The 26,311-nt window shown below is 36.0% G+C and overlaps 1 protein-coding gene across 2 annotated transcripts in view; it reads right to left on the bottom strand.

Annotated features, from left to right (window-relative positions):
• MYCBP2 (MYC binding protein 2) overlaps nucleotides 1-26,311 on the bottom strand; it is a gene marked incomplete at its 5' end in the record, with an annotated part of 273,021 nt that overhangs the window by 213,698 nt on the left and 33,012 nt on the right. For both annotated transcript variants that reach the window (XM_082675380.1, XM_082675381.1), the window contains 4 exons: nucleotides 6,021-6,217; nucleotides 8,887-9,040; nucleotides 16,346-16,561; nucleotides 24,889-24,964. In XM_082675380.1, coding sequence (XP_082531506.1) covers nucleotides 6,021-6,217; nucleotides 8,887-9,040; nucleotides 16,346-16,561; nucleotides 24,889-24,964 — 643 coding nt within the window. The remainder of the gene's footprint in view (nucleotides 1-6,020; nucleotides 6,218-8,886; nucleotides 9,041-16,345; nucleotides 16,562-24,888; nucleotides 24,965-26,311) is intronic.

Genomic DNA, 26,311 nt, shown 5'->3' with positions numbered 1-26,311 from the left:
AGTACCAACTAGAAAATCTATAAGAAACAATTCTCAAGCAAGACAAAATAAAAATGTAAATCCAAAGAATATTAATTTGTATTTGTGACCAAAAACACTGAAATATGCATCTTTCTCCAAAACACCAGGCAACCAGTACTACGTATGATTTTAAGTTTCATAAAATAAAACATACTAGATTAGTAAAAAGTACGAATACTGACATACATTTTTTGTATTAGACTGCACTCAAGCCAAAATGATATCTTTGGTATGATAATGTATATCCATTAATATACTTCATGATAATGAAGTGCAAAATTAAGCATAAGAGAAATACGGCTGCTTCTACAGATGAAACAAAATTTCCAGTATTTCTCTTCTACTTTGCTTCTTTATTACGCCTAATACCCATTAACATCAACAATTTTCCATGATACAAAAATTTAACTGTATGAATTGTGTATTCATTCAGCATTCATTTAACCAATATTTATCAAATATCTATTGTTTGTTGTAAATGAGTCCTCAAAAGTTACCAGCATGGGACCAATACTCGGCCACCAGAGAAAACTCCCTGGCTCCTCATTTTTTGCCTCTCTTTCACTGCCCAAGGATGGCTGCCACACATCTGACTACAGGGCAAGACCCTGGGGCACTGTACTAGCCCCAGTTCTCCAGCTGCACTGTCCAATATGGCAGCCACTAGCCACATGTGACTACTGAGCTCCTGAAATGGGGTTGGTGTGACTTAAGATGTGCTGGAAATATAAAATACACACTGGATTTTGAAAACTTAGTATTAAAAACAAGAGTATAAATTTTCTTAATAATTTTATATTGATTACATGTTGAAATTATTTTCTGGATATATTGAGAAAAATCCATTATTAAAATTAACTTCATCTGTTTCTATCTTTTTAATGTGGCTAATAGAAACACTTAAATTACATACGTGGGTTACATTATATTACTATTGGACAGTACTGTTCTAGAGGGTAGAGATTTCAGAGGGATAACTAACCCACTGTTCACAGGTATGTTCTCTTCCCCTTCGAGTTCTAAGGCCTCTGACCCAATCAAAATATGGAACTCTTACTTTTATAAAACTTTTATTTATGTATATGGTTGGATACTACAAATTCTCTCCCTAGAAGAAACTACGTTAAACTTAAAACTATTTTATCTAGAATCAATATCCTTATATAATATGTCAAAGCTTCACTTTCAGTTTTTTTGTTTTTGTTTCAGATACTTTCTATTGGGTCTATTATGAAAGATGATGCTCCTCCTCTCTTCCCAAATCCTCAGAATTGAGCTGTACAATAATTTCTGGTTAAACCAGTAGTCAGAGGTCATTTCACTATGTCTGTGTGATCATGGTTCAGAACTGAGCCAATTGTATTACATACTACATTTCCCTTATATAATTTTTCTTTTTCTTCATCGAGTCAACAATTGCCCTATTTTTGCGTTTGCTAAGTTTTTTCTATACCTACCCCTAAGTGCTCCTCATACTCCTCTCAATAGAGTCAAACACATCATTTCTACTTTTTCCCCTTGGCAACATCCCTCAAGAGGCCCTGCTCCAGTCTAGACTAAGGACAAGGGCAGGCACAGAGGTTAAAAATGTTCCATGCCTTGCATGTTCAAAAGCATCTTTATCTTCCCTCAAACATGACTGACAATTGAGCTAGATATAGTGACATCATTTTCGCTCAGAACTTTGAAGGCACTGTTTGTTATTTTCTATGCCAATGTTGCTTTTGAGCAGTCCAATGGCATTCTGCCTAATCTTTGGTATATAACCTGTCCTTGCACTCTGGAACATTATTTTCCCTTTATTGTCTGTTATGATTTTGCAACGTTATACCTGGTGTGAGTCTTTTGCCGTTCATTGTGTTGGGCACTGAGGGTGTGTTCTGTCAATCTGAAAATGAGTATCTTTGGTGGATGGGAATTTTCCTTATAAAGCTTAGGTAATTTCCTCCTCTCTGCTTGAATACCTATTAGATATTGGATTTTCTGGAAGGATGCTCTAATTTTACTTTATGTCACCTATTTTCTTTCTCTCTCTTTTTTCTATTGTCTGGGGACCTCTTTAATCTGAACTTCTAACGCTTCTACTGATTTTCATGCTGCTATCTTATTTTTTTTATCTTGTAAAAACTCTTTGTTCTGAGGTTTTTTTTAAATACTGCTGTTTAATGTAAATAATCATTTTCTCATCCCTCTTCAAAATACTAATTACAGTTTTCTTAGAGCTTTTCTGTTCCCTATACTCTTTTCATCAACGTTTCTTTTATTATTACTATTTTTACTGATTTGGGGGATTCTGTCTTTCATGTTAGTCTAGTGATACTTGGCTGTGCACTTATTTTTAAAGAGTAAGCGACTAAAAATCTGATAGGAAGCTGCTATGAATGGATAGGGTGTGAAAGATAGTGCGCTCACCTCAAAATGATCATACTAAGTTTAGCAGTTTCATTGGAGGATCTCCCAGACACCCCCCTGCCCCCGCCAAATGTCCACATCTATACGTCTTTTCTCACTTTTTCTCCAAAGAAGGATCTGCCAGTCTTTTTCCTAGAAGCTATAAGCCTCACCCCCAGTGTACTGGGAACTCAGTGAGGATTAAGAAATTTCATCATTGGGCGTTCCCTGGTGGCGCAGTGGTTGAGAGTCCGCCTGCCGATGCGGGGGACACGGGTTCATGCCCCAGTCCGGGAAGATCCCACAAGCCACGGAGCGGCTAGGCCCATGAGCCATGGCCACTGAGCCTGCGCGTCCGGAGCCTGTGCTCCACAATGGGAGAGGCCACAACAGTGAGAGGCCCGCGTACCACAAAAAAAAAAAAAAAAAAGAAATTTCATCATCGATATGGAGACTTTCACTTAATCTCCATCTTCAGCCTGGCTCCTCAATTTCACTCTCAACTGTGCCTGGTTTCCCCTGGCCTCTCTGGCTCAATTTCTTTAGACAGCAAACCTAACTCTTAGGGGTATGAGAGAAGGACAGCTGACTGGCTGGGAAGCGTAGAGGAAGGGCTCTGGGGTTCTCGAGCTTTCATTACACAGACTTCCAATCAATTTTTAGCTCTTCCCCTCACCACCACTTTCCAGGTATTTATTACTTCCAATTCTAAATCCTATCTATAGTTTTATGTGAAAATCAACTTTCTATGGGCACTAGCCTCTTGAGAAGCTTAAGTTTAAGCTCTCCCCAATATTTGTCTTCTAAAAATGTGTCCCATTCTTAAAAGTTTATACTTTAAAAAAATCCTTTATTATAATCTTAGTGTAAACTGCAGGGATGGAGGGGAGAGCAGAAACTAAAGTGTCTTCAACATGGCTCTGTTTCTCTCATGCTTTCTAACAGGGTATTAAAGTTTTAAGAAAACCCAGTGCTACAATCAGAAGTCTCAGATATACCCCTTTTCCTATCCTATTGATTTTCTCTCACCGACACTGTGGCAGGACCTAGAGAATTTATTCTGCTAAACCAGACTTCCTTAAACTGAGGATACCAAGTCATTCACCAATTCTGGAAAATCTTAGCCATTATTTCAAATACTGCCTCTCCACAAATCTACCACTGCCTTGTGGAACTCAGGTTGTACTGATACTTTAGACTTTCTCATTCTCTATCCATGTTTCTTATTTTTCATATTTTGTCTCTCTGTGCCGCATTCTGAATAATTTTTTCCTCTTTATCTTTCAGTTCACTGCTCCTATCTTCAACTGTATTATCCACTGGTTAACTCATCCTTTAAGTTTCTAATTGTAAGTATTTGGTTTTTCATTTCCAGGAGTTCTATTTGGTTCATTTTCTGACCTGATTACTTTTTATATCCTTATTCCTTAATAATACTTTTGATACTTAATAATAATACTTTAACTATATTGAATATGTATACACATATATTTTCTACTCTATATCAAATAATTTCAATATATATAGACTTGGCAAGATTGATTCCGCTATATTTCTTTCTACTAACTCTCAATGACGGTGCCTTTTTTCTATGTCCTTTTTGTTTGTGAGTTCAGATACAGCAGAGTTGTGTTTGTGGGAGGCCTCTGAAGTAGGGGGTTCATCCCTCCAGAACGGATTTTAGTCTCCTTCAATAAGGCACCTTACAGTACTACTACTAGCCCTACCTTACTTTAAACTCTCAGTTTAAGCTTGTTGGAACAAGATAAGTAATATGCATTTGGATCCCAGAATAATTTGAGATGTTACAGTTATACATTTTCAGACTTTTCTCCCCCGAGTCATAGCCTGGCCAAGAGAGTTTTGTGAAATGAAGTAGGTAGGTGGAATGGGGCCAAATCATGAAGAACACTATGTGCCATGTTAAGATAACAGGTTTTAATATGGCGTTTGGCCTGGAGTTGGGTATGTAGCGACGGGGCAGGTCTACAGAGAACCTCGGCTGTTGGTTCAGGGGATCAAGAGTTTTGTGCAGCGTAGTGCTTGAGCATAATATTGCAGTCAGACAGATACGCGTTCAAGCCCTGTCTCTACCATCTGGCAGCTCGCTACGCTATAACTACACTAAACTTCTTCCAGCCTTCAGTATTCTACTCTTACTCTTATTTTCATGCTTTAGCACATGGATACCAAGAACATTCTCTCTCTACACCACCAATACCAACACCTCCTCCCTCTGCACTGGCTAGTCTCAACTCACTGTTTAGATCTCATGTCACAGCCTCTGGAATAAATCTACATAAAAATAAATCACTGGAGGGCTTCCCTGGTGGCGCAGTCGTTGAGAGTCCGCCTGCCGATGCAGGGGACACGGGTTCGTGCCCCGGTCCGGGAAGATCCCACACGTCGTGCAGCAGCTGGGCCCGTGAGCCATGGCCGCTCAGCCTGCGCTTCCGGAGCCTGTGCTCCGCAACGGGAGAGGCCACAACAGTGAGAGGCCCGTGTACCGCAAAAAAAACAAAACAAAACAAAACAAAACAAAAATAAATCACTGGATTCTAATAGGTACATGTGTTTATGGTCACTATACTTTTAAAATTTGGCATTGATATTTGAATGTTTGTGTTTATTCTATTAAAATTTTGTAAGTATTTTTATATTTTAAGCATATATTTAAACTAAAATTTTGCTGAACCCTCAAAGCACAGCTGCAGAATAATTCGGAAATCACTGAATTAGAGGGACTTCAAAATAAGTAAGGACCATAAAAACGGAAAAGAGGACTTCAGGCAGGACAAAAAGAGGGAAAAGAATAAGAATAGAAACCTAGAGTAAGGAGACTGCTCGTATTTGACAAGGAAAGTTCAAAATCACTGAGTAAGTCACAGAAAATAGCCCATTTACCCCTTTTGCTATCTTTGGCCCACTAATACCGGGACTGAGGCATCCCTTCCATGTGTTCTGGAGGTCATCCAAGGGGCCAGAGAAAAGCACATAACAGAGACTTAAAACTGTAACTTCTTACTCAATTTCCAGAACAGTCCAAAAGAATTAAATCAAGTTTGCCTATAAGTAGGGTTATATTTCCACTACTGACAAGGATGAGGAGCTTATCCCACAACTGCATATTAAAAGTTCAAAATGCTATACGTGAAGCTGAGTAGTTCAGAAACAAATCAATTCATGAAAAACTATAATCAACCAATCAAAAATACAGTAAAAATGATATATCCTTTTCTTTCAATACAGAAAAGATATTTAGAAACTATGAAGGAATTCCATACTTCAAAATTCAGGGCAAGATGGGAGGCGGAGGAAGGCAGAGAGCAAGGCAATGCAATGAAAACGGAGGCTGTAATGCTGACACAAAGACCAGGTTAAAGATTTAAGCTTTTGCCAAATTTCACTTTATTACCTTTAATGTTACAGAGTTAAACACATGTAACGTGTAACGTAGCTCAAATAGCTTAGATTATTTATATATCAACCTTGAACACATCAAACCACTATACTGAGTGAGAAAAAGCAGACACTGCTTTGACAGAAACTAAGGTGAAATTGCAACTTGGCATCCTATCAATTTCTAAGCAGCTAGAGATATGAAATACCTGAATAGTTTGGCAAGCATGGCTGCCATTGTTGGTGAGGATAGCAGAGATGGCCTGAAGTGTCCTTCCTGTTTCTCCCCAAGAAGCCACCAGACTAAAGAGACAAGCACAGGAAAGTGCTGTCAGAGACTGTCCTGTGCTGTCATTCATTCCAGTACTTCGAACAGTGATTTCCAAAAGGAGCTGGAAGAGAGACTCTGTGGATAAAATAGAACTCAATTATATTCATTTAACACACAGAACATTATATGGTATCTGTTTGTCTGTTTATACCTTGCCTCATTATAAAAAAATATTTAAGGCAGTTACAACACTTACTTTGCATTAGTTCCTTTCCGGTTACCCTTTCCCCCCAAAAGTTAGAATATTTATATAAAAATGACCTTGGAGAATATTTAGTGAACTCCTTATTTTTGTAAATGAAAAAATGGAATCTATCCAAAATCATTTATAATCATTACATTTGTAATCATACATGTGTCCAACTGTCTGATGCTAAATTCCATAATAACAGCAACAATGTTTATATTGATCACCCCTATATTATACACTCTTAGCACAGAACATAGAAGGCGCTTTACATTTAAGTGAATAATTGAGAACATATATTCTAATCTTAAACTGAACAGAAAGATAGATATAAGGGAAGGATTGTTTTAAAAACACTGGACAATTTGTAAATCAAATCCATCTGCAAAGAGAAGTCTGATGGGGCTTCCCTGGTGGCGCAGTGGTTGAGAGTCCGCCTGCCAATGCAGGGGACACGGGTTCGTGCCCCAGTCTGGGAAGATCCCACATGCCGCGGAGCGGCTGGGCCCGTGAGCCATGGCCGCTGAGTCTGCGCGTCTGGAGCCTGTGCTCCGCAACGGGAGATGCCACAATAGTGAGAGGCCCGCGTACCGTGAAAAAAAAAAAAAAAAAAAAGAGAAGTCTGATGTATAATAATCATCAAGCTATCCCAACAATAAAAGAGATACAAATATACATATATTTCTATGAGTAACATGAAAAAAAGCAATGTGGAAAAAGTGTAACTAATGTGCCTATGATATTAAATCAAAGGAAAAAAGAGACAGATTTCAATACAAATTTCGATTTAAAGAACCAAATTACTACTTACACCTTTGTGCCAATTAAACAAAATAAAAAGTATGAAGTGCTGATAAATGCCTGAACAGAAAAGTAAGTCAAAGCAGTGAAGAGATCAGAAAGGTAAGCATTGGAAGGATAGAAGAGAGACCAAAGACAGTATAGCAGCATTTGAAACTGTTAGTAAGAAAGTAAAAACAAATTAATCAGGAGACCTAAGTTCTGACAGAAAGAAGACGATTAAGCTAAAGCACATATTATAATTTTAAAACCCAGTATTAAGAAGAAGATCTATTTTGAAAAGAATAAAGGAGAGGGAGTATTTATGTATAAACTGAATATAAGAGAAAGTATACAACAAATGATAGCAGACAACAAAATGGCAGAAGATCTAGGAGGAAAGCAAGGATTAGCATGTTGTTCAAAGTAAGATATAGGATATACTGTTTTAGTGGATATTTTAAATACTTCAATTATTTGCTAATTTACAAACCAGAGCTAAGGTTAACTAGCAAAATATTCTTAAATAAAATTAATTAAATCTTCAATAAAATGCCATGAAGTCAAGTAGTACATCATAATAGTAATCGATCACTGGTGCTACAGTGACAATAAATAAGGTGCCTGCTTTGTAACATATGCAGCTTTATTTGGTAGTAGTATTTCATAACATGGTGAATTGGGGGGCTGTTGTTGTTTTTAAAAATCCTCAGCTTATTTTCATGGCCAGTACTCCCCCCACCACTAAAACAAAGCAGTAACAAAACAAATGGAACACAAAAACTAATCACAATACATGACCAAAAAAATAACAATCTGACATGTAAATTAAAACCATGTAATTAGGTTCTTACATGTGGGTCTAACATAATCCAAATAGCCAAGTAGAGAAAAAGGACCAAACTCTAATCCAGACCAGCAGTGTGGTCCCCAGACCAGCAGCATGAGCATCAGCATTACCCAGAAACTTACTCCAAATGCAAATTCTCAGGTCCCATCCCAAATCTACTGAATCAGATACTCCACACTTAGGGCCCACATATATGACTCAAACAAGCTAATGCTTGAGATTTAGAAAACTCTAGACTCTTTGAAGGCCCACAGTTAGCATCAGAGAAAAGCAATTAGCCTTCAAAATTTAGCTTCCATCTGTATTTCTCTTCCTTAAGAGTCCCCGTCCTGCTTACAGGATTATGTGTTGAGCCTAGGTCACGGGCATGAAAGGCAGGCATTCATAAAATTCAAATGCACTTTACAAAAAGCAAACATTTTTACTTAATGGAAGTTGCTACTAATTCAAAAGCTTTATCTTTAACAAAAATACATTTTTATTTATCATGAATGCAAAAGAAATGTCCTCTCTGTTTAGAAACTAATTGTGTTGTTTTGGGTTGGTAGTATTTGTTCCCTCTTTTCCTACTTTTTTAACTCTCCAAAGTAACATGTAAAGTTAGACAAAGTCAATGTTAGCTATTTTGGCCAAAGGTTTATTAAGAATGATTTAAGTTCATAGTGACTATAAGGCTTGAGGATTATTTTTGGGTTCCAAAAATGTATATTTTGCTTTTCCCCATCATAATAATCAGGAAATGACTGTGCATGAACTATAACTCTTAAATCATAACTCCAGGGGAACACAGCAAAGTTACTTAAAATTTATACCCCTGCTGTTTCAGCACCATAAGCAAAGAGAGATTGAATTACAGGCTGCCGTATGTGCTCCATAAGAGAAGCTCTTTACATTTAAGGGCTTCATTCAATGTGCCTAAGCTCTTACCTAGGACCTCGGGTGGCTCTGACTGGAGGCCTTCTGGCTGCTGACCCTGAAGCACGTTAAGCAGGGCTTGGAGACTCCTGAGGCACAGGGATGGATGAGAAAATCGCGTCTCCTTGATCAATTCAAAAACTTCACAGAGTCCAACCTCAATGATCTATTTAAGATGAAAATAAAAATTATACTTTATAGCATGTGAGCTAATAACACTTCTCAGGCAGTAAAATCGGTACAGCTTACTTCCACAGCAAATGAGTAATGGTACAATATTTTAAAGGCAAAAAGGTCATCGCATAAAAAAGAGTAAAACCCAGTGTGTTTAATTTCAAGATTTAGAAAATCATCTGGTAACAAAGAAGGTTAAAAAATAGTGGCACTCCCAACACAGCCATAAATAAATAAATAAAAGGAAACTGTTGAACTGTTAAAATATATATATATGTAGTGGCACTACTTAAAAAGTAGTTTCAGGATAATGAAGCCATAATAAAACATCATGAAAATGGTTTACCAGTGAACTAGGTACTAGACTGCATTCACTCAGAAAAAAATAAACTATTAATTTACAAAGTTCATTTGGCTGTTCTCATGTCAAAATTGGCACTCTTCTGTTACGTTGTTACTTATGACCAGAAAAGAAGGCAATATAGTACATATGGTGAAAAGATTAAAAAAGGAACTTTTCATCTTAGCCTTTCCTATATGGTACAATCACCATATTATTATTTGTAGATGGTGTCCCTTATTCTTGTAGGATTACTTTAATTATCTTATTCCTCATCAGGACCAAGAAAAATATAACTCAGTATCTAGCAAAAGATAGATAAATCTGTAACTAAAGACTGAGACAGCAAATGTGATGAACTGGTATAAGGAAATACTTTCAGAGGGCTGACAGAACAATAGACAATGCAATTCCATTTCTCAGTCAATGTCAACATTTTGAAAAGGAAATGTGTAAGATCTTCTCAAGAAGTGTTAAATTATTTGGAGAAGAAGTAACAGAAAAAGTTAAAACTAGATTAATTAGTAGAAATGCATCAAAGCATTATTAATTCTATTGAGCAAAACAGAAGATATTCTCTCTGCTGAGATCTGTACATTAATTCATATATTACATAAACATTTTAAGTACTTATTTTGTACAACTTGCTACAGGAGATACGAGATATATTATACTAGACCTTGTTCTCTAAGAGTTTATAATCTAACAAAGTAAATGAATCTTATATATAATGCTTATCCAGTCCAGACTTCTTTTATAGCATTTATTGTGTTATAGTGTGACTATTTTTGTTTCCATTTTGCCAACTAAACTGGGATCTCCTTGTGGACACAGAGTATATCTTAACTAATATCTCCCATGACTATCCCACTGCCTGCACATGATAGGCAGACAACAAATATTTATTTACTCTCTCAGCTGTGCACTAAAAACCACTGCAACTTGTCCGACAAGGGTTAAATCAACTGCAGGCAAGTCAGTTGCAGTTCTGATTACTATCTGCAAGGTTTCTGAAGAATACAGATATGACTGAGAAGTCAAAATAACTAATAGGACTGTCTTTAGAGAAGTTATCTAAAATCCTAGAATACCTGATTATAGCTAAGATTACAGAAGTGCTTGTATAGAGTTTCAATTAATTAAATGGAAATGAAAACTTGCCATTTCATATAGTTTATTTTCCTGAAACAGACTAGAAAATAAAAACATACTGTCCAAGATTTCCATCTGTTTATGTCCGTACAGGAAACAAATCTGAAGTCAAAGATCTCCTGAGTACAATACAAAAGTAGGGCTCTATTCTCAGGCCAGCAGGAGACTACTCTATCCATCAGTCTTGAAGATTGCTTACTCTACCACTACCAATCATGACTTTTCATAATTCAAAGAATTCTTCATGGATGACATTTTTGGTTAGGGTTTCTTTTTGTAAGTAGATTCCTATAGCAACAGAGAAAGTATTGAACCTTTGCAAAAACACTAAGGCTACTTACTGAACATATTCCCAAGCTGTCTCTCTAATAAGTTTAAGGTATGATAACAAATGTATGACAACAGGTAACTCAGGTGGGCTGCCCAGGAGCAGAGCACTAGATGGCTTTCGTGAAAAACACTCATAAAACGTTAGTCAAAACGATCAAGACAAGGAATTACCCGTCTGTCTAGGTTAACCACTGTGATTCTCGCTTATCATCTGTATCTTAGTTCGGCGTGGATTTTTTTTTTAATAAGGGGGAAAACTAATTCATTTCCAGAACTGTGATATGTATTCAATATACAACAAAATAAAAATCAACCTCAAGTTTTCCAATCATATTTAGCTTTGAATCATTGAGCAAAGGAGCACAACACGTTGTGAATTAAGACTTTTTTCTGAGGTTTGGCTGAGAGTATTTTACTATATGTACAAACTTTGAAATTGCACTTTACACTTTGAAGCCTGTCTTATAGTCACTGAGAACACACTATATGTCCTCCCTCAATATTAGGAAGGAAGAGTATAAGGACAAAAAAATATATAGTACTGCAAATACAATATGATTTCATTTGTGCAGAAATAAATATATTTTTAATGTGCATATACAAAAATGTTTACAGTGGGTATTTTTGGTTAATAGGATTTTAGAAATAACTTCTAATGTAAAATTTTCTTTTCCTTTTTATAAAAATGTTCTCCATTTTTTCAAATTATCTACATTGATTATGCACTGCCTTTATAAATAGCAAAATAAATGATTAATAAGTTTGACTGCTAAATAGAATAGTTCATTATAATAAGATAACACACTAAGCACTCAATACGTGCCACGATAAACTATAACTAACCACCAAACACACGGTCTTCCACTTCTCTTCATAAAATAGTCTTTTGTAAATTTACTTAATGTTATCTTTACTGTTGCTTTCAAACAATTAAATCCTGAAAGCTCTCTGTTATACTTGAAGGAACACAAAACCCAAATAATTAACTGGTACAGTTAGTCCAATGTCACTGTTGAGAAAAGTGAGGCAAAAACATATTTGGCCAAAAAAAAGAAAAAAAAGTCTTCTGAGGTTTTATTTTTCTCTCCTCAAATCACATATTTCCAAAGGTGGCATTATTATTTCACTAACAAACAATAACATAAGCGTTTAGATACATCATATTTAGATTTAATATTAATAAACTCTTTGCCATTAGAAATTATATCTTCTATTAAAAACTCCTAGAATCAGTTCTAAGACTTACAGAAAACATTTGAACAAGCTCAAAAGGAAACCAAAAGTAGATTTACATATTACTACAGAGTGAAGTATACTGTCTTTAAAATTTTCTTCTCTAAAGTAAATATTTGGTAGAGACATCATTTACAAATAATAAAAATTAAAAATCTAGAGAGGAGTGAGAGAAGGGAGGAAGAAGAGGCAACAGCAACAGACGCAGTAGAGGAGGAAGGCATGGGGGCAGGAAGAGGAGAAGAATTCTGCTCCTCAGAAGATCCAGGTGTGAAATGTCTAACCTCCTAGCCTCTAACGCACCTAACCTCCTAGCCTCTAAATTTATCTACGACTTCTACCACCTTCTTCCCTTCTCTTCACACCCAGAGGAAAAAGTGCTCTTACAACTTTTCAAAGCTAATTTAGTTTTTAAACAATGTTCTTGATCCCACCTACTGCTCCATCTCTAACAATTTTGTGTCAATTTCTGTCACCACACTAAGTCCCAAAACTGTATGCCTAGCTGGGACCTTTCTTTTGAACTTCAGTCTTACATAGTGAGCAACGGACATCTCACAGCTCCCTCACACTCAGTATGGCCAGAACTAAACTTAATCATCGTTCCAACAAAGCACTGTTTCTCCTCCAGTTCTTTCTCTTTAAGTAAATGGCATCACCACCTAGAAACTTCAGAAATATTTTTACATTCTACCTTCTCTTTCAGCCTTCATAACCAACTAATTAACAATTCCTGACAATTCTACTTCCTTAATATTTCTTTTATGCCAAACACTGCTACTACCCTAGTTGCATCCCCCATGAACACTTCAGACGACTGCAATAACTGGCTCACTGGTCCCTCTGCTCTAGTCTCCCCAGCCTCTAGTGGATCTGCCTTTCCAGCACCCGAGTAACTTTAATAAAATACAAGTCTGATCATAGTCTTTTGCTAAAAATCTTTCATGTTTCCAAGTTACCAGACAAAATCTGAAAATGGCTGCATGACATTTAAGGCCCATGATCCCATTCTCTACTCTTGCCCTATTCAGCCAGTCCACTCTAGCCAAAGCTGACCACTTGTGCTTTTGTAACAATGCCATTCTCCCTGCCTGCGGGTGCATCTTCAGTCAGTGCTACGTCCTTACTCCACCGGCCTCCACTATACCTTGCACACCCCTATCAATCCTTAGGGCACTGGACATGCCTGCTAGACATAACTTTCTTTACGGTGGGGATTGTTTCGCATCATTTTGTTCTCAGGGCCTAATAGAATGCCTGCTACAAACTGAATTTACTGAATTAAGAAGTATATAAATGAATCTGTGTACATCTACATCTTTTAACAAAATATGAGGCATGACTAGCCTCAAATAAGTTTGGATGGGAAATATGAATCCTAATATTCATATTAGGATTTTAATATTACTATTAAAAAATTATGCAGCTATGAAATTTGGAGCGCTTTAGAAGATCTGGAAATCAGATCGTGAAAGACAGTTTGAGCTGGGTAAAAACTGTTTTTGGTAAGAAAGGTATACTTTTAAGCGGGTGGGGGTACGAAAGTACTATTTTAAATGATTACTGACCTGCAAAAAACAAAAAGCAAAAAAATCTGACAAGCAAGGTCTACATCAGAGTCAAAAACAATTTAACTAACTTTTAAAAGTCAAGAAGGGAAAACACAGAATTGTATCAAAATGATACCTTGACAACAAATAAAAACTGTCTTCATTATGTGAAATAAAAAAGAAGCAGGAGACAAAGAAACATCCGCAAGAAAAAGGAAAGCGACAGCCACACATTCAGGAGGAGCAAGAGAGAAACAACAAAGAAAAGGGAGGAACTGACATGAAAGAGCATCTGGAGCAGAGGCACAGAAATGGTCAAAAGGAAAAGAAAAAGTCCACATTTCTCACCTGCTCTCACACTCCCATCACCTCAAACCCTAAAGGCTTCATCTCTTCTGTGCCCTGCAAACTGCTGCCTAAGACCTGAAAGTTTCACTCCCTGCCCTGCCCCCACCCATGGCATTCTGACTACCTCTGCATAAAGGCATCCCATTGTTCCTTCTTCTCTGATCTCACTGATTGTCTAGAGGTTTCATTTCCTTGGATATGAAGTATTTCTTAATAAACTGATGAGTTCCCTGAAAACTAATGAAATTCATTTGGACCTACACATTTTCCTGTTTGCACCTGATACTTACAACTACAGCTACCATTTATTGAGCACACGTGCATTTATTAACTCTTTGAATCCTCACTACTACCTATGAGATAGGCATTATCCCCATTTCACAGATGACAAAACTGAGGCAGAGAGCGGTCAAACAACTTTCGCAGCATCACACAGCTAGTATTTTTAATGGCAAGTTTGAACTCAGGCAGTTTGACTCTACTTCCCATATTCATCACTATACCCTGTTTCCTGACAGGTCAGTACTTGATGGAAAACTCAATATTAATTACTTGAGCTATTTGCTTTTCTTCTACTTTTCTTGTAAAGATCCCTTTTTGACTCTGCATCTTTTAACTCTGTTAATCATGCTAAAAATTCACTGTCTTAAGAATGCCTGATATTTTATTTCTTTAATACTCATTCATCCTGATGTTTTAAAACAGCCTAAGAATCAGTTGTTCTTGATTGTGCAGTACCTTTTAAATTGACTATAGTTTATTATTCAAAATCTGCATACCTGTGTGAAAGGTTTCTCTGGGTCTTTATTTTCCTTCCTAATGTTGAACCTAAGCTGAATGATTACTATAGTACAGTGGGACTCACCCACACACAGAATGGAATTCTTACAACAAAAGTATACTTGATTCCTTCATATCCCCGTATCCTAACTTAACAATGTATTTTTCCTCAACCTCCCCTAATTAAGCATAAGAAATCAGAATTAGAGACCATGCTCTTTACCTGGAGAAACTTATATGGAAAAGATGAGCCTGTTTGTTTTAAGTTGAAGAAAGAAGCTAGTAGAAAAGGTACAGTTAAGGACACTGGAGAGAAAACGAGTAAGGGGAAAAGGGTCCCAAGAGGAGATAAGGACATTTGAAGGCTGCTGATTAAGAGGCTGAGGAACTTCACAAAACCTCTACTACTCTATGAAACAGGAAGCAAGTCAACTGCTGAGAATAGGTGAGAAGAACCTGACAGTAATGATAAAGGACAGTGGTGAACTTATGAAGAGCCACCATGAAATGTACAAAATTAACAGATCAGGAACACAGCCTCTATCTGGCTTCTATTTCCAAGTAGTAAAGTAAGTATTTACATGATATCTTATGTATGCATATAAAGAAGTTTTCAAGGCACAATTTTAAGGTATCCATTTAGTAAAAAGACAATATACACGAATCATTTATGATAAAGGAAATCATTTCAAAATGTCTGTATTTAGAAAAAAAACAAATGCATAAATCATTTATAATAAAGGTAACATTTTAAAATATGTTTATATTTTTACCCATTCTTTTGTTAGAAATACTAACTACACATACTATATAGAAAAATACATATATAAAGTAACATTATAGTCTTAAAATATACCAATGCTTAAATAGAACAGAGTACCTTAAGAACAGTTTGTTCTACTTCAATACATGTTTCTATAACACCAATTAGATTATATGCCTCTGGTAAATATGGGAGTGATATCAGAACAATGCAGAATTGGTTCATATGTAATTTTTTTCCTAGGCAAAAGGAGCCAGGATAGCAAGAGTACAATTAACCTTATGCAGAAAAGGCAAAAGCTCTCAGCTCAGCTGCTGCACAACCAGGAGCACTTCTAGCTCTATTTCAAGAAAAATTACCCAGAGGGAGGGATGTGTCCCCAGCTTTTCGTGGCTCTTGGCTTGTAGTAATTTGCACTTCCTCTTGTGCCCACCTTAATAGCAGCTCACTGGCTCAGAGTCCCACTTCCATCTGCAATGGCTCAGTGCCCACAAGCCACCATTTCCCCTGTACTGCTTTTGTACATTTTTAACAGCCCCTGTAACAGACTCCAAGCCACTGAACTCCCTTCCTATGCTTTCCAAGTACTCCCCACTGAGGTACCAATTGTTGACTTTGTTAGCACTCCAATTATAAAGTTGCATAAAGTTTTCCTGATCTAGCTCAAACCTATTTTTACCCATAGGCTCTGTTATTTTCAGTGTGCAATTTTATTAAAAGCAAGGCATTTTAGCAATGCAAACATATGTATTAAAGCCCAAATATGTAGGTTATGCATCAAAGTGGATCTTAGTGACTTACCTTTGGAAGCTTGATAGGGGGCTCTTTGGATTCCTCCTCTTCATCACTATCTGATTCTCCACTCTGCACAGAGTTCTTAGATGCAGCTGCCAACGATGTTTCCTTTTTCTGCCATTCCAGAACGCAATGGCGTACATTGCAATAAATATTAAATGCCGAAGGATTGCTATGTAGTTTGATATCTGGTATGATTACTGTATTCTCCAAGTTTTCAGACTGAAATACAGGATATAATATTTCAATTTTATATTCCTTTCCATCATCATCAATTCTCATTTTTTTAAAAAAATTAAATATTAGGCTAGATGATTTGTAGAAGTCACATAGGTGATACAGCAATAACCAACCTGATAAGGGCTGGAAAGACACCAGCAAAAAACTCATCAGGACTACCCTTTTACCCCACAATAGGAAAAGAGCCAACAAAGCTCAACTGCTGGATTCAAAGGATATTCATTTGTTGCTTTTCTGAGGGACACCAGATGTACTGCAGATTCTCAAAGGCCTACTACAAATGTTAAATTACATTTTGATTTCTTTCAAAAGTAGATATAGGGCCTTAAACAGAAATTAAGGCTAAAAAAAAAAACTAATCCCTTAACTTTAGTCAATTCTAATTTCATTCAAATAATGGTAATGCTAAGAAAACTACAGATTATGGGCATATGCTTTCTGAAAGCTCTCTCTTAGCTATCTGTCTTAATAAGTACTACAAATCACATGTTTGGTACTTTAATTGTTAAAATTAAATGCTCGGGAATTCCCTGGTGGCGCAGTGGTTAAGAATCCGCCTGCCAAGGCAGGGGAAACAGGTTCAATCCCTGGTCCGGGAAGATCCCACATGCCGCGGAGCAATTAAGCCCGTGAACCACAACTACTGAAGCCCACGTGCTGCAACTACTGAAGCCCGCACGCCTAGAGCCCATGCTCCACAATGAGAAGCCACCGCAATGAGAAGCTGTGCACTGCAAAGAAGAGTAGCCCCCACTCACCGCAGCTAGAGAAAGCCCGTGCACAGCAACGAAGACCCAACACAGCCAAACAAACAAACAAACAAAAACAACTAAATACTCAATTTGTATTTTGGTCCAGCATTTTATTCATCAGACTCCAACCACATTTTTGAGATCAACATTTACATCATAAATATACAGAACTAGTTTAAGATAGTCTACAAATGCAAATTCCAACAATTAGAGTATGTCCAACAAGTATCCAAGGTAAATAAAATGACACTTTGAGTACCAAGAACATTTAGTCTCAAAATTCTACCCTTCTTCCATAAATAATTAGGAAAAAAATGGAGTACTTCTTGTTAAATCAAAGTATACTAAAGTTAACTGACATATAACATGTAAATAGGTCTTCCAGAGATATTAAAAACAAATATTAATAATTCAAATCCAACAATACTCTTAAAAAGATGATACATCATGATCAACTCAAACAAGGATGTACAACACTGGAAAAGCAATCCAAAATCCACACCAACAAAAGTAAGAGAAAAAAAAAATAAGACACTGTAAATAAACATGGAAGAAGCATTTGACAAAAATCAAATACCCATTCATGACAAAAGCCTAAGTAAATTAGGAACAGAAGAGAATTCCAAAACTGGATTAAGGGTATGTATGAAAAACACACAGCTAACATAGTAAAAGACTGAATGCCTTCACTCTAGATTGCAAACAAGGGAAAGATATCTACTCTCAGCAATCAGACTCAACAATGTGCTAGATATGCTATCCAGTGCAGTAACCCAAGAAAAAGAAATAAAAGGTATAGTTAGAAAGAAGAAATTATCTCCTAGAAATCAAATGTGTTTATTTGTAGGAGACATAAAAAAGAATCTTAAGTCTGCAAAAAAAAGTCACTAGTAATAATGTGTGGATTTAGCAAAGTCACAGGGTACCAAATAAATCTATAAAAATGAATAATATATCTATATCCTAGGAGTAAACAATTAAAATATGTAGTTTTAAAACTAGTAGCAGTAAAGTTACAGACTGGGAGAAAATGTTTGCAAACCACGTATCTGACAAACGACTAGCATCCAGCATATATAAAGAATTCTCAAAACTCAGAGAGTAGAAAACAAACAAGCAAACAGCCCAATTAGAAAATGGGCAAAAGACATGAACAGACATGTCACTGAAGAAGATATACAGAAGGCAGATAAGCACATGAAAAAAAGTTCAATATCATAAGCCATTAGGGAAATACAAATTAAAATAAAATGAGATTAGTACACACCTATCAGAAAGGCTAGAGTAAAAAATAGTGACATCAACAAATACTGGTGAAGATGTGGAGAAACTGGATCTCTCATACATTGCTGATGAGAATGTAAAATGATACAGAGACTAGAAAAAGTACAGCTTTTTCTTAGAAAATTAAACATGTATTTACAGTATAATCCAGCAGTTGCACTCTTAGGCATTTATACCAGAGGAATGAAAACTTATGTTTATAAAAACACCAGCACATGAATGTTCATAGAAGCTTTATTCAAAATAATCAAAACTGGAAACAACTCAGATGTTATTTAATGAATGAAGGGTTAAGCAAACTGTGGTATATCCATGCCATGGAACGCTTACTCAGCAATAAAAGGTGCAAGCTTGGTATATGCAACAACTTGGATGAATCTCAAGGAAATTATGCTAAGTGGAAAAGAACCAATCCCAAAAGGTTACATACTGCATGAGTCCATTTACATAACATTCTTGAAATGACAAATTACAGAGATGGAGAACAGATTTGTGGTTTGCAGAGGCTAGGGACAGGGTGAGGTTTGGAGGTGTCTTTGTTTATACAAAAGTAGTACAACGGTTCCTTATGATGAAACTGTTCTACACCTTCACTGTAGTAATGGTCACAAACACCCACACATGATAAAACTGCCTAAAACTAAATACACACAAACAAATAAGTGCATGTAAAACTGGTGAAATCTAAATAAGATCTGTAGGTTCTATCAATGTTAATTTCCTAGTAGTGATATTTACTATAGTTATGCTATACCTTATCAATGGGAGAAAATGGGTAAAGGGTACACAGGATCTCTCTATATTATTTCCTACAACTGTGTTCACATTACAATCTCAAAATTAAAACAAAATTTTTAAATAATAGCATTTACAATAACATCGAAAATATATAATTATTAGTTAAATTTAATAAAATTATGTACAATCTCTGTTCACTGAAAACCAAAATAATGTTGCTGAGAGAAATTAAAGAAGATAAATAAATGGAGAGAGAGACCATGTTCATCAATGAGAAGATTCCATTTCATTAAAATGGCAATTCTTCCCGAAACCTATATTCAGTGAAATCCCAATAAAAATTCCAGAGGCTTTCTAAAAATGGAAATTTACAAGTTGATTCTAAAATTTATATATAGAAACGTAAAGAACCTAAATTAACTATAGCATTTTTTTTTAAAAAGACCACAGTTAAAAACATATGACCTATTTCAAAACTACTATAATGAAGACAGTACAGTACTGGCATAAAGGTAAACATATAGATTAATTAAACACAATAAATTCCAGAAATAGGCTTAAACAAATACAGTCACCTGGTTTTTTACAAAGGTGCCAGGATGATTCAATGGGAAAAGATGTCTTTTTAAGAAATGATACTGGATCGACTGAATACCAACATGTGGAAAAATGAACATCAACCTTTATCTCATACCATACACAAAAATTAACTTGAAATGGATCACAGACCTACATGTAACAGCTAAAACTATAAAATCTGTAGAAGAAAATATAGAAGAAAATCTATGCGACCTTGGGGTAGACAAAGACTTAGAACATGTGAATCATAAAAAAAAATCAATTCGTTAAATTTATAAAACTTAAAAACCTTTGCTCTTATAAAGCACTCTACAAAAACAAAAAAGGCAAACCATAGAAGAGGAGAAATTATTTGCAACACAGCTGACAAAGGACTTTGATCTAAAATGTATAAAGTACCCTCAGAATTCAATAAGAAGACAGTTATAAAAAGGGGAGACGAGTTGAAGAGATTTCACAATAAAAAGACATAATTGGTGAAAGGCACATCACATGATGATTATGATACTCACAACATTAGTCATGAGAGAAAAGCACAGTAAAACACCAGTGAGATACCCCTATATACTTATCAGAATGACTAAAATTTCGTGTAACACTCTTATAGAGTGAAAAACAGTGATATCTTTTCAGGAGTATTTTTTTTTCCTAGCATACAAACTTTGACCATAATTATTCCCTAGGAAATAATTTTAACTGCTTTAAAATCATTCATTTTCATCTATGATTCTAAATGCCCCTTTATTTTACAAAAGAATAAAATTAATGTATTAAAAAAATGACTAAAATTTGAAAAGCTAACAAGATCATGTGTTTGCAAAGATGTGAAGCAACTGGACTTATCATACACTACTGGTGGAACAGTAAAATGGAATAATCACTTTGGAAACAGTTTTCAGTTTCTCAAAAAGCTAAACATTCATCTACTACGCCACCTGCAAAGAAGAGTTAACACTGAGTTAACACTGCTTACTCCTTGTATTTCTCCAAGGGAACCATCACTGCCCCCTGGCCAGTACTTAGGAATGTGGTCTTTAGAGTTTCCTTTATATTAGGTATTGATGATTTTGTTACATACTCCTAGAGCAACCATACCCACTGGCTTGTCCGACTGCTTTGCAGAAATATCATGACTGATGATGTGAACCCAAGTTTCACTTGCTATGGCTGGCTGCATATCAGGATGTGTCTATGTGACCAGGTCCCCATAAAAGTCTCAGATCCTAAGACTCAAACGGGCTTCCCTGGACAGAAATGTTCCACACATATTCCTGCAGTTCACCACCAGAGAGAAATCATGTCCTGTGTGCTCACACAAGGAAGGACCAGGAGGCCCAGGCCATTACTCCCTAACCACCAACACATTTATTTTTCCTGCTGTTTACTCTGTACTTTTTGTTGTAATAAATCTTAGCCATTAGTATAAATTGCTTTCGAGTCTTATGAGTCCTTCTGGCAAATCATCGAAGAAAACATCACTTAATCATCCCACTCCTAGGTATTCACCCTCCCCAAAAAACAAAAACTTATACCCACACAAAGACTAATACACAAATTGTTCATAGCAGTTTTATTTGCAAGGGACAGAAACTGGAAACAACACCAAAACGTCCATCAACAGATGAACAGATTAACAAATTGGGATATATCCAAACAATGGGATACTAATCAGAAAAAAAAAAGGAAAGACTATTAATATATACAACTACATCAACACAACTCAAAATCATTATGCTGAGGGAAAGAAGCCAGATGCAAGACTATACCCAGTATGATCTCATTTATATGAAATTCTAGAAAATGAAAAATAATCTATAATGACAGAAAATATACCTGTGGTTGTGTACAGCTAGGGCTGTAAGGAGGGATGGAATGCAGCAGAGGATGAGGAAAGCCTTGGGGATGATGGAAAATTTCTAAACCTTGATTGTATCTTTCAAAACTCACTGAATTGTACACTTTATATCCCTGTCTCAGGTTCTACTATTAAGGAACCTGATCTAAGGCAGATACATTTGGTAGCAGGATGCTGAGGAAGTTTCCTGTGTAATGGATTTGACTTCTCTTATAAGGCAGTGAAGTCATTTGCTGGAGAGCAGAATTTATCAGAAGTTTGAGGAGAGTGGCAAAGGTCTGAAATAGCCACAGGAAAATTGGAAGAACTATCTGACCAGAAAAAACAAGAAGAGAGTCTGGCTATGGATGGTCCATTTGATACTGGTAATCATGAAACTGTACTGGTATCAATAAATTCTTGTTTAACTCCTTTTAGCAGTACATGGTACTCACCTGCAGGGAAAGAGGGAAAGATGGCTGGATTTGTACAGGACTGAGTTTTGTCAGATAAATCCAACAAATGTACATGAGAGAAAGGAAGATGTGGTAGGCAGAATAATGGCCTCCAAAAATATATACCCCCTAATCCCTAGAACCTGAGAATATGTCATCTTACATGGCAAAAGGGAGCCGGCAGATATGACTAAATTAAGAATTTTGAGATGGGGGATTATTATGGATTATCTAGGTAGGCCCAAAGTAATCCCAAGGGTCCTTATAAATGGGAGAGGGTGGCAAGATGGAAGGAAGCACAACCCAAAGAATGCAGGCAGGCTCTAGAAGCCAGACAAGGCAAGGCAATGAATTCTCTTCTAGAGCCTCCAGAAGAATATAGCCTTGCTGACACTCTGATTTTAGCCCAGTGAGATCCATTTTAGACTTCAGACTTCCAGAACCATAAGATAATTTATATTGTTTTAAGCGATAAAGTTTGTGTAATTTGTTACAGCAGCCATAAAGAACTAATACAGGAGATTAAGCAAGAATTTTTCTAAAAATACTGTAGCATCTATACTGGATAAGAAGGAAAGTAAATGAAGGAGATGGCTAATGGAGAAACAGAGGGGTCAATGACAGCAATAAAGAAGGAGATGAAGAAGTATAGCTAAATGGCATTTTAAAAATAACTTTTATAAAAAGAGAGTGGATAAAAAATACTCCAAAAACAGTAATAGAGGGCAAAGAGATTAACACCACCATTTTATGAGCAGTAAATGTTTCTTACTCATCTTTGCATCCCAAATACCAAGCACAAGGCCTGCACAGAGTCAGTGTGCAATTAAAGTCTGAGGTGTAAATGAAGTTTTTTTATATCAGTCTTATCACAAGCTGCTCCTAAAAAAGCAGATATAAAACCTGAAGGCCAACAGAAGAAAGATGAATTATGAAGGGAGCAAAGCTAGTTAGAGACAGAACCGAAGTGGAAGAAAGAGCTTGACGTCCCATATCTTCCTGGATATCACATGCCACCACTTTTAGGAAAATCAACAAATGAAACCTTAAAAAGGGCTTTAAAAGATTTTCAATATTCCCATATTCCAACTCTGCACGCAGCAACAAAAAGTGGAAAAGGGTTAGAAGTAGTAAATCTGAATGACTATTTACTTGTTAAAGGTTTTCACATACTAAGTATAGTAAGAATGCTTTCCACTTCCCTCTTCTGTCCCCAAAGCAGTAGTACGACATGATATAGTGAACATATATTATTTATCTGCCCACCCAGCAACATTTCCCTTAGGGCAACCACTCCTCCCATTCCACATAGCCTGCTAATCAGGGTGCTCACCTATAGTCCATCACAAGGTTACAAACATAACTCAGTCTAACCAATCAAAGTACCCCATCTTCCAGGTCAAAGTGAATGATGCAGGTCAATCAAAAACCCTATCCAAGATTTTCTGCCACAACTAGTAGAAGAAATCGCCTTTTGCTTAAAGAAAATAAAGCTGGAGCTGCCAGCAGCCTTAGTCCTCAGCCACAGGCAATAAACCCACACTCAGAGGAAAAGAGAAGCAAGAGGATTTGATGACATTATTATAATCTCTGGGTCCAACTGATCAATTCCATCCCTTATCCTTCTATTTTTGGTTCACTACTTTAAAGGAGATTTCTCTCAGTTATAAGAGCAAAAATGCTCATTAAAAAGTGCAGGAAACAACTGTCTCTAGAACTTAAATATGATATACAACCCAAGCTAAGTGATTGTTTCTATAACCAAAAGTAGAGCTCTTCAGAAATCACAAGTATGATTGCTTTCTTCCTCCTGTCTAAGCTTCTTGCTACTGTTCATTAGAAAAGAGATTCTTTTACAAAAAGCTGTATCTGGTCCCTGAAAATGTTTAAGAAAAAACTAGATGGATTTTATAGAGAAGATATCTGCACTGGGTAGAAGAACAGATCCTTGATCTCTAAGGTACCACCTAATTCAAATATTCTCTATTGCCTTTTTTTTGTACAGCCACCAACAATCTAAAGAAGCTCAGAACAGTCAAAAGTCTATAGATGCACCAAGATACTCTCTAATTCATAATGTATGCATAGGTATGAGACAAACCAAATCCAAGTCCCAACTCACAAGCCAATTTTACTCAGTTTCCAGTACATGTAGTCAGAGTGAAAAAAGAGAAGAGAAATATATATCTTCCCCCAAAGGACTGATCAAAGAAAACAAGAATAAATAATAAATAATTTTCAGCACCCAGATAATAACTTCCAGGCTGCTGGTCAAAAAGATGCCAAAAAGATGAAACTAAACAGTGTGACCAAATAATAAGGGGTTTTTAAAAATTACTTTAGCACACAGAAATAAAATGGTTTGCTAATTACACTCATACCTTATTTTTTTTATTGAGGTATAGTTGATGTACAATATTATACAAGTTTCAGGTGTACAACACAGTGATTCACAATTTTTAAAGGTTATATTCCGCTTATAGTTATTATAAAATATTGGCTATATTCCCTATATTGTACTATATATCTTTGCAGCTTGTTTATTTTATACATAGTAGTTTGTACCTCTTACCTCTTACCAAAATTAAAATTACTTTTTTAATTTTGGCATTTTTATTCAAATTAATAAAAAAGTCCTTACTCCTTATAAATTGCTAACAGTTTTACCTTGCTTCTTGTCTTCACTTTTGATTTGCTCTTCTGTTTTCTTTTCAACTTCTTCTTATTTAAAATTTTCTTATTCCTAAAAACGTAAAAAAAAAAATTGAAGAATTATGGAAGTTCATATTTTAGAACATATAAAGCTATTAAAAATAGGTACTTCCAAAACAGATGAATAATTCTTGTATAAACTTTCTATGAAACAATATACTCTAGATGTACATATAAGATACTAACATACAATATGAGCTATTGACATGACAGCAAAATACTGGATAGCTAAGAAATACACATTAAATTATTTTTTAAACGTGAATTCTGCAAATACTTTTATAAAATTTAAAAATTGTAAAAAGCCATCAAATGAAATTTTTAAAACTTTATTCAAAAGTGGGGCTGCTAATAAATACCAGTTATGTTCCCTTCCCAGAAAAATCTGCTCTTTGTAGTAGTCAGGGCTACAGTGCAAAAAGGGTCAGGAGCCCATTTTTACTAAATTACTACAGGAAAACTCCAACTCATACACTTCTCATATCCAGCAGCCAGTTTTTCATAACATCACAGCCCTAAGACCAAATTATTCTTTAAGAAAAAGGAAGCCCCTGAATGACTTTGAGAAAAGTTTTTAATGTGGCTAAGAATTAATGGAAGAAACCCAAATTGAGGAAAATGTATTTTCATCTCATTTAATATTTTTTTACAACTACCATGCTGAAGTGTACACTGCTAGGTACGTAAGACATAAGATGGAAAGGACAGTTCTTTTGCTCAAGGAGCTCAGAGACCTGGATGAAAAGCATAGTTTAAGGATCCAGCAAAAGGATGCTACTGCTATAACAAAGACAAAAGGTGAAGCGGAGGAGGAGGAGGAAGAGGAAAAGGGAAGGATTTGCGGAGGAGGAGAAGGGAGAGACTCCAGATGCTACAGAGGTCAGGTCCTTAACACTTGGTAACTAATGTAGTGAAAGCTGTGACCAAATAAAAAAGTCGTAAGGCTAGGTCACTTGGAGATAGGGATGTCATTCACAAAACAGGGAAGTCAAGGGGAAGAATTAGTTTGCAGAAGGAAAAAATGAGTTTGATTTTGAAAATGTTTGACTTCAAGACACTAAAACGTCAACAAAATACACATGAACAAGCATATGAAAAATTTATCCTTGACACTATCTTCAGCTTCATACTTTAAACTAAAAAAAATCACAAAATCCTATCAATTATATCTTGTAAGCAGTTCTTGAATCTATCTACATCACCTCTACTGCTGATATGCTAATAATGTAAGTAACCTCTACCTCCTGCCTGGACCACTGCGAAAGCTTCATAAAAAAGCTTCATTTCTGCACATCCACGTCTGCCCCTCTTCAATCCATTTTTCATATAAGCACTCAAGTCAACTTTTTAAAAAACAAACGAATAGGTAATTCTCCCA

This window comes from Grampus griseus (assembly GCF_964374135.1).
Source record: "Grampus griseus genome assembly, chromosome: 18".
In the NCBI taxonomy this organism is placed as follows: Eukaryota; Metazoa; Chordata; class Mammalia; order Artiodactyla; family Delphinidae; genus Grampus; species Grampus griseus.
This window is presented reverse-complemented; position numbering and strand designations above follow the sequence as displayed.